General features: G+C 37.8%; 1 protein-coding gene across 4 annotated transcripts in view; it reads left to right on the top strand.

Moving 5' to 3' along the window:
• Positions 1-679: 679 nt before the first annotated feature.
• The window catches only part of Rbm39 (RNA binding motif protein 39), a 31837-nt gene continuing 22929 nt past the window's right edge, over positions 680-9587 (top strand). For all 4 annotated transcript variants that reach the window (XM_051143630.1, XM_051143628.1, XM_051143629.1 and 1 more), the window contains exons 1-3: positions 680-786; positions 2547-2596; positions 7841-8035. In XM_051143630.1, the coding sequence (XP_050999587.1) occupies positions 736-786; positions 2547-2596; positions 7841-8035 (296 nt within the window). In that variant the 5' untranslated portion in view covers positions 680-735. The remainder of the gene's footprint in view (positions 787-2546; positions 2597-7840; positions 8036-9587) is intronic.

The raw sequence follows: 9587 nt of genomic DNA, 5'->3' as shown, positions 1-9587 counted from the left end.
TTTATATGTCTGCCAAGGGGCCCCGTGGAGACGGATAGATTTTTTTTGGTGATGGCCAGGACCTTCGTGAGGACACCGGGCGGAAAAGGGGGCTTGTCCTTTTCGAGGCCCCTGGGCTGGTCGCGACCTCCCAACATGGCGCCCGTCGAATGCTACCTTGGTACACAACCCCTCCCAGCAGAGGGAGTTTCCCTCTGCCTCTAAGATGGCAGCGCGGGTTTTGTGCGGAAGGAAGCGCCGTGGTTCGTTTTCTCTGGCTCGTTTTTTTTTTTTTTTGAGGGGTTCCTAGGCGGCTTTTTGACGTCAGACCTTGAGCTATGCTCATCGGTTTGGTGAAAGAAACATTTCACATTGGCTTACCGAAGTGAAGCCCGCATAAAGCGCGTCTCACAATTTTAATCCTTGTAATGCTAATAAGGCCTTTTTTTTTTTTTTTTTTTAGAACTTAAATTTTATAGGTGGTGGGAAATTTTTCTTTTCTTTCTTTCTTTTTTTTTTTTTTTTTTTTGGTTTTTTGAGACAGGGTTTCTCTGTGTGGCCTTGGCCATCCTGGACTCACTTTGTAGACCAGGCTGGCCTCGAACTCACATCGATCCGCCTGCCTCTGCCTCCCGAGTGCTGGGATTAAAGGCGTGCGCCACCACACCCGGCCTGGGAAAATTTTCTTTTAGCAGAATTAATTGTAAGTTGTTTACTTACAGGACTGTCTTGTTCTTTCTTAGGCGTGTAGAGAAAATGGCAGACGATATAGATATCGAAGCAATGCTTGAGGCCCCTTACAAGAAGGTGAGAAAAGCATGCCAGTGAGCTTTACTATATTTCTTAATTTAGCATTATTTCACGAAACTACTGCTGAAATGTAAACTAACCTTCCCGGAGCCCTCTTGATTACCTTATCAGACATGCATTACCTGTAACTTACAAAAGTAAATATATGCTATTGATGTAATAATAATGTGCAGTAGTTTCACTTCAGCGTGATGAATAAATGCCCATCTATCTCTCTTTGTAGACTTGCCTAACGATATCTCACCTCTACTCCCATGAATTCACCTTTGATTCCAGTGTGAACTGTCAATCATAAGGTAGTAATTGAGTGACTTATCGCTGTACCGTGGTCCCCTAGGTAAAATGACTCAACTAAGAATTACCAGCTCCAGTTTGGTATAGCAAAAAGGTGAATGTAGTGGTTTGGGAAAATAGCAGGGGTCCAAGAATAATAAATCATAACCAGTCTGTGGCAAGTAAATCTTACAAGCCTTTAAAGAAGAAATGGGTGAGATTTAAAATTTATGTAACTAGATACAAGGCTGGTAATAGTAAACCTTAAAACAGGCAGGTGTTGATCTGCTTTTCAGTTAATAATTACTAAAATTCTTGGATCCCTGAATAGAAATTAGCAAACAACAAAACAAAACAAAAAAGGCAAGAGGCAGTATCACAGCTTAGAGTCACTTGAAGACTGTTTTACTGTTCTCCAGAGTATTTTGTATTTAATTAGGCCCTGCCATAGTATTTCACACTAAAAACTACAAAGGACTTATTTTGGCTAGTAATACAATATGACCCATTTCAGTATCACAGTAAAAGTAAACACTCTTCATTCTTTGACCAGTTGGCGGTGAAGCTAGCAGTATGCATGCATTATCACTGGTGTCACAAACCTTAAGCTTTGTACCTTAGCAGATATGCTACTGTAGCTGATGTGTTCAAACTTTGAAATAAACATTGCGCTTAAACTGTTTTAAAAAATAATACATTTGTCTTGGAGTGTAGCACGACCATGTGGTGCCTTTTGGATGAATTCTGATAGCTTTAAATAGTGTAATTTTGTAATGCTAGACTCTTGAAGACATACTTTCTGTTTTAATGTTTCTTGTCTTAGTTTAACATGGATGTAATTCCATGTAAACAGGTATGGAAGTAGGAAATGTTTAGGCTGGACTGGTGGATTATTAATTAACTTTTCTTGGGTTCTTGGGAGTCAACATTACTAAAGCAGTGTGAATCCCTGTTTGCTTCAGGGCGAGATGTGTGACAGAGGTGGCATCAAGCTCTTACAGTCCCAACCCTCCAACGGAAATGGGCGAAGATCTCAGGAATGGCATCGGTCACAGGAAATCGATAGTGGCTGGCTGCTAGCATGGCCACTTGGGGCTTAGGCAGAAATAGAGCCATGGTACCGACAAAAGGGACAATAGCACATGGAATAAAACTCAGAACGACTTCATGTTTCATAGAAATATTTAACCACTTCAATATTGTAATCTGGATAACTTCTTTAATAACTAAACTATGTAAGAAAGTAAAATATAACCTGTTAATGTGGAAAGACTTTAATTTTTGTTTCTTGCTGTCTTAATTACTAGCAACAAAGTGGTTAAACATATACCATCAAAATTTTTTTATAGCCTTCCTTGTTAAACTAAATAAGTAATTAGTTTTAAAATTGTCTTGTATTTTCTTATTCCTATTCCCTTTACCCTTTGACAACTTGAAATGTTACCACTTCGTCCTCATGATGTTCTTCTATCAACCTTGCTTAGGATGAGAACAAGTTGAGCAGTGCTAACGGCCATGAAGAACGTAGCAAAAAGTAAGTTTGAACAAGGGACCCGGGAGGGTGGGAAGTAACCTTGTGGAAGTCTGTTCTTGTGCCTAAAGCAGCAAACAGGTTTTTGTTTTGTTTTGTGTGTGTGTGTGTTTTGCCTTTTAGAAAACTGGTTATACCTTTTTTTTTTTCTTGTTTTTTTTGTTTTGTTTTGAGACAGGATTTCTCTGTGTACCCTTGGCTGTCTTGCACACTCTTTGTAGGCCAGGCTGGCCATGAACTCAAAGCGATCTGTGTGCCTCTGCCTTTTTCCCCGAGCACCTGATTGAGTTCTATAATTTTTAAGTTTGGAAACTTTAGCTTAATTTTTGGAGATGTGGTGAGATAAGTTAGAAGAACTTTTACATTAGGAAAAAAATAACACCAAGGCCATGAAGATGTTCACCTTCATTCACCACAGGAGTCAGCTGAGTTATTTCTGTTCCTTGCTGCTTAAGGGCTCTGTTAGTAATAATGAAAGAGCATAATTATTATTTTTGGTGAGATTTTTTTTTCCTTCATTTTCGTGGGCCTTTTTATCTAGTGTATCTAAGGAGATTTAAGACGATGTAACCTTAGCCCGGCATGGTAGTGCACACCTTTAATCCCAGCACTCAGGAAGCAGAGGCAGGCAGATTGCTGTGAGTTGGAGGCCAGTCTGCAAAGCGAGTCCAGGACAGCCAAGGCTGCACAGAGAAACCCTGTCTCGGAAAACCAAGAAAAAAAGACTATGTAACCTGAAGTAAGAACTGCACTCAGGAGGCAGAGGCAGGCAGATCACTGAGTTCAAGGCCAGCCTGGTCTACAAAGTGAGTCCAGGACAGCCAAGGCTACACAGAGAAACTCTGTCTTGGGGGTTGGGGGGGAAAGGAAAGAAAGAAAAAGAACTTCATGTTACAGATGTAATGTAGAATATAGTATATAAAACGGTATACTAACAGTTTAAACAGGTTCTGATTTATAATGTTGGAGATTAATAGCTGTTGTGAAATTACCACTCAGCTCCTAGATAAGTGATTCTTTACATGACACAGTCATGGTATGTGCATTAAATTGTTATAGCCTCTGGGTATGACACCATGATCCCATAATACTTAATGTAAAACAATGATAGCCACTCTTTTCTTCCTAAGAGCTCAGAGTGCTTCATAATAACTACCTCAGTGATCCTTACAACAACTTTGTTAGGTAGGTTGATAAAATTTCATAAAATATGTGAGAAGATTGATGAGGGTTACTTAGGTTTTGCTAAGGTTTAATCATCGTAGTGATAGTAATGAACTGATGTGAAATATGTGGATCGAGTGCTCTGGTGCAGGGTTATAACTCACTCACTCAAGCTGAGGCACTTCCTTTGATCCCCGCACGTGGGAGGCAGAGGCAGTCAGATCTTTATAAGTTTGAGGTCTTCAGATTTATTCCAGGACAGCCCAAGAACCCATGACTCAAACCAAAAAGCTGAGGCGGGATTGTCATAAATTCAATGCAAGCCTGAATTTTGTAGTGAGACTGTATAAAATATTAAAAATAATGTTAAAAGAAATGTCTAATTGATGGAATTTTATTCTTGTACAAGCTTAAGTTGGAACCACGAATAGTTTACTGGTCAACAGGGACTATGTTGACAGCACGTTTATTTTGATTTTTTCGAGACAAGAATTCTCGGTGTGGCCTTGGCTGTCCTGGACTCACTTTGTAGTGATCCACCTGCCCCTGTCTCCCAAGTGCTGGGATTACAGACATGCCTAGGTGTTCCTGGGTGTCAGCATGCTTTTTTCTTTTTTTTTTTTTTTTTAAACTTATTTTTTATTTTTGTTTTTTAATTTTTTTCAAGACAGGGTTTCTCTCTGTAGCTTTGGCTGTCCTGGACTTGCTTTGTAGACCGGACTGGCTTCTAACTCATAGTGATCCACCTGCTTCTGACTCCGAGTGCTGAGATTAACAGCATGCTACACTATGCCCGCCTGACAGCATGCCTTTTTAAACTTTGCCAAATTAACAGTTTCCTAAAATGTTAGTTTCATAATCTTATAATGAAAAGAAAATCTGGGCAGTGGTGGTGCACACCTTTAATCCCTGCACGTGAGATTCAGAGGCAGGAGGATCTCTGTGAGTTCAAGGCCAGCCTGGTCTACAAAGTGAGTCCAGGACATTCAGGCCTACACAGAGAAACCCTGTCTTGAAAAAAGCCAAAACCATTGAAGGATGTCTGTGCTTGTTCGCTACAGTGCTTAGTGACAGAAAATCCAGGAACAGGTATCTACCGATTTACAAAAATGCCTTCAGATATCACAGCTCGTGACTTAGTAAAGATCTTTATCTTAAGGAGGGAAAAAAGGATAAATGTGAATGCAAATCTTGTGGTATTCTCTAATGTCACTGTCCCCCAAGCTTTCAATTGTACCCTTTTAATTCTGCATTTAAACTCTGATTAAGATCATCAAGCTTTTCCCCATGAAAGAGAGCGGTATATATTTATCTGCTGTAGTCAGTTGGGTAAAATGTTTCATGGAAAGACTTTCCTGTACACTTCATTTAGTGGTATCTTTAAAAGATCAAAGTATTGCCAGACTTGGTGGCAAAACGCCTTTAATCCCAGCACTCTGGAGGCAGAGACAGGTGGATCTCTGTGTGTTTGAGGCCAGCCTGGTCTACAATGTGAGTCCAGGACAGCCAGGGCGGTTAAACAGAAGAAACCGTGTCTCAAAAAACTAAGAAAAGAAAAGGTCAAAATATTTTTTAAGTTATAGCTTATTTAAATTAGGCGATTTACTTACAAAGTTTTTGGACATGACATTAAAAGTAATTGAACATAATGTAGAAGATAACATTTAACAATTTTGTGTGGTTCATGCTAAAACTGAATTAAAAGCCATTGATTATTGAAAATAATTATTGCTGTTAAGGCACTAAGAGTAAGAAACTGCACATTTTCAGAGTTGGCTAAGCATGCAAATGCTTTGTGTAAAAAACTATTTGTTCCAGGATGGCCAAGGCTACACAGAGAAACACTGTCTCGAAAAACAAAAACAAAAAATAAAAATAAATAAATAAAAACTATTTGTGGTTTGTAACACACAAGGTAGTGTATCCCAGTAGTAAAGGGATCAGTCTCATAGTCTTTTTTCTGGAGTCATGACACTGAGTTTGTCAAAAGCCTCCAGTAAGTTCTTAAGTACCTGAGGTCACCCCTCTTGGAAGTATTTGTTATTGTAACCAGTTTTGCAGTTTAAAATTGAACTTCATTTTGTTAGTCTTTGAAGAATCACTCAAAATAACAACAGTAAAATGGCACGGTTAAAAATATATTTACTATGGTTTGGATTATCAAATCTTGGAATAAATGACTTTTCTATTTTTTTCTTATTTTCCAGAATACTTTGCATTTAAATTTAGATCTTCTTACATGGAAGAGGTCAAATCCAGTTATAGCAAAACACCTTTACAGCAGAGGCCATAGGCCCAGTGGACCATTTACTTCAATGATGTTCAGTACAAAATTCCACTGCCACTAAAGACTTGGGAAAGTCCCATTTAAGTTGTAACAGGATTTGACTATTAGGATGGAATTTATACCCATTTCTTTAGTTGAAAAAATGTTTTCTGATGCTGTAATTTATAGTTTCTTATAACAATCTTTAGTCTGTAAGATTGTATTTTTTGATCTCCTAGTCTGTTGTCTATTTACCTATCTTGGGTTGCCTTCAGATGTCGGTGGGGATTTCCTTATGAGAAGTCTGGCAAGAAATGGAGTTAAAATTAGCTCAGATTTATTTATTTTTAAAAGCTGCTTTGGCAGAATAAGATTGGGGCCTGAAAGGTAAATAGATAGATGAATCTGCCATCTTTGAAGAGAGCAAAAACTCTTCTTTTTTGGTGAACAGAACTATTTTTTTTTTACCTTGCCTCCCCTAATTTGGATTAATATAGGTAGGATTTAAGGTTTTAACTGACTCAGAATTCTGTAGTCCTAAGAAATAGTGTCAGGGTTTGAAACATCAAAGTTGAAATGTTAATTGATGCCCTTCCTGAGCATTGGAGTTGCTTTGACATCTATATAATGAGTGTAGCCTAATTTTCTGTCATGTGCTACCTAGCATATTTCTGACAGTCAGGTGGATTATCTTGAAATTTTAGACAAAGTTTCTGCCTCCTTGGAAAGCTCTACATCTCCTTGTGATTGGAGTGTGGGTTTCAAGATTCCAGAAGGTGGGTGTCTTCGTTTTCTATTTTTAATGCACTCTAAGATAACCTGCTTACAGGTTCTCTGAGGCACACCTCAGTTGTTCTTGTGCTAACTTTGCTTTGATACAGATTAAATAGCTCATTCATTTTCTTAATGATGTAGAGTTGTCAAAATGTTCAGACTTCAGACCAGTTTTGAACTGGACATTTTGTTGGATTAAACTTATTTTGAAATGTCTTTCGATTTACATTGAAATATCTGAAGGCACCTCTAATTTGGGTGATGACAGGTACAGGTCTTAAGGTTTAATCATTAAACCAGTGGGTGAAATACTGTGAGGAACACTGAGTGGAGAGATAACTGGCTTTTTAAACTTTCCAAGGAGGGTCAAGTTGTTTTACTTACATCCCATAGGCTAAAATGGGGGATTTTCATTTTCATGACAGCTTTAAGTGGAAAGCTTATAAATGGTGTGAGAGTGAATTTTTTTTTTTTTTTTACTGCATTCAAAGTATCCTTTATTATTTCTTGTAATTTTACTTATAAAAACCAAATGGTAATGTATATGGTATTTGAAAGTACAAAATACTCTTACATGTCTTGTACATTGTATTCAAATTGACTTGAACTAAATTGTTAACGGAAAATTATGTGGCAACTATTTCTTGGAAGTGAACATAACTTTCATTACTATAGCTTATAGATAACAATAATGCTAGTTGGTCTGTTATATGAATGACAGTTAAATTTTTTTAAAGTTCAGGCTTATTTTTCTACTTACCAGTAAGTCCTGTTTCAAGCTGTAGCAGCCTCAGGAGATTTCAGATTCATCCTCTTAATCCTATCTCTTAATTCTTTGCCCATCTTCAGTTAACATGAAGCAGAGGCTGGGGTGTTGTTTCACATACCTAGGAATTGCTTATTTCCTAAAAGTATGATTTTTGTACCACTGTACAGTGATGAAAATACATACACAAAAAGGATAAAGATTTTGACCATAAAAGGAAGTATATATTGGATGGTATTTAAACCAGAGTGATAACCGTACTTTTTTCCTCCCTCAGGAGAAAAAAAAGCAAGAGCAGAAGTCGTAGTCATGAGCGAAAGAGAAGCAAAAGTAAGGAGCGCAAACGAAGTAGAGATAGAGAAAGAAAAAAGAGCAAAAGCCGGGAAAGGAAACGGAGTAGAAGCAAAGAAAGGAGACGAAGCCGCTCACGAAGTCGAGACAGAAGATTTCGAGGCCGCTACAGAAGTCCCTAGTATGTAACTGTTACCAGGAATTTCACTACACATTTATATAGCAATTTACCTGAAGGATTGAGCGATTTTGTTTTCTAGTAACAGATTTAAAGTGAAGGATATTGATGACATTGAAGCTAGTAAAGTGAAAATCGAGTGTGGACTGATACATAAACTTGAGAATCTACTAGACTTAGCAGCTTTCTAACTGACCATCTAGAATTGCATGCTAGTCCATATGATAAAGTACAGGTAGATAAATCAGTTAATAAAACTTGACTGGCTGTGGCTGGCTGAAATTATCAAGTTATGTGCCCAGTTTATATGCTCATTACTCTTATATTTGTGTTTAAGGTATTAGAGTAAACAAAAGGTGCTTTGTAGATTAAGTTACAGGGATTTGCAGGCATTATTAAAGTAAGTTTAAAATTCATTATAGTTAAAAAAAAACTCACCTGGTCAGGCTCATGCCTTTAGTCCCAGCACTCAGGAGGCAGTATTAGGTGGTTCTTTTAGTTTGAGGACAGCCAGGGCTACACAGAGAAACCAGTCTTGAAAGATTCCCACAGTATTTGAGCGTGTTAGCACATGCCTTTAATCCCAGCACTCCGGAGGCAAAAAGAAAAAAAACCCAAAAAACTATTTCCCTGAAATAATTTTTAAAGCATATAGAACAACTTTGGGACAATTGCATTTCTAAGGAAGGATTGAAACACAATCCCTCCTTGATACTTAACTAAGACCTTGTAAAGCACTTTTGAGTGTATTTATGCGGGCTAGAGAGATGGCTGTTAAAGGCTAGGCTCACAACCAAAAATATTTATGCTTGTGTGGTGCCATGATCCAGTGAATATAGGTTTTTGTGTAGGCCAAAGTCACTGGACCTTCTCCCTACCCAGTAGAAATTATAGGAGGCATTTGTGAAGTTCTAAATTTGTGGATGCAGGGAACTGAACTACGGAACGATTAAGGCAGTGTTTCCCTTAACCAATCAATACATTTGATTGTAAAAAGTTAAAACTTGAAGCAGTTCAGAATTGCATTTATGGTCAACTGAATCGGTGTCTAAGCTTTTAAGGAATAAACTTGGATATAAACTAAATAATGAACAATGATTGGCAACAAAATATTCAGAATACTGTTTTTGTGAGATGCCGGTATTAGCTGAATGAAGGCATTTGAGTTTGGATTCTGGAACTTTCATCTATGAGTCTAGTGTATTCCATGAGTCTATATGCCCTCTATGTTTCTAGGTTCCTTCTAGTTACTTATAAACTTTACGTGTTGACAATGAGCCACAATGATATATTTTTTTCTGTATTATATATTAGAATTCTTTGTTCATTTTCTCAAGATTTACATTCTTTAAGAATTTTTTTTTTTTTAAAAGATTGTTAATTGTTAGCAGGCGGTGGTGGCAAGCACTGTCTATGCCAGCACTCAGGAGGCAGAGACAGGAAGATCTGAGTTCAAGACCAGCCTGGTCTACAGAGTGATTCCAGGACCAGGGTTAAACATAGAGAAACATTGTTTCAGAAAAACATAAACAAACAAATAAGAACTAAAGAGGGG

This window comes from Acomys russatus, chromosome 4 (genome assembly GCF_903995435.1).
Source record: "Acomys russatus chromosome 4, mAcoRus1.1, whole genome shotgun sequence".
Classification (NCBI taxonomy): Eukaryota; Metazoa; Chordata; class Mammalia; order Rodentia; family Muridae; genus Acomys; species Acomys russatus.
The sequence above is the reverse complement of the archived record's forward strand: the minus strand, read 5'-3'. Positions and strand labels throughout refer to the sequence as shown.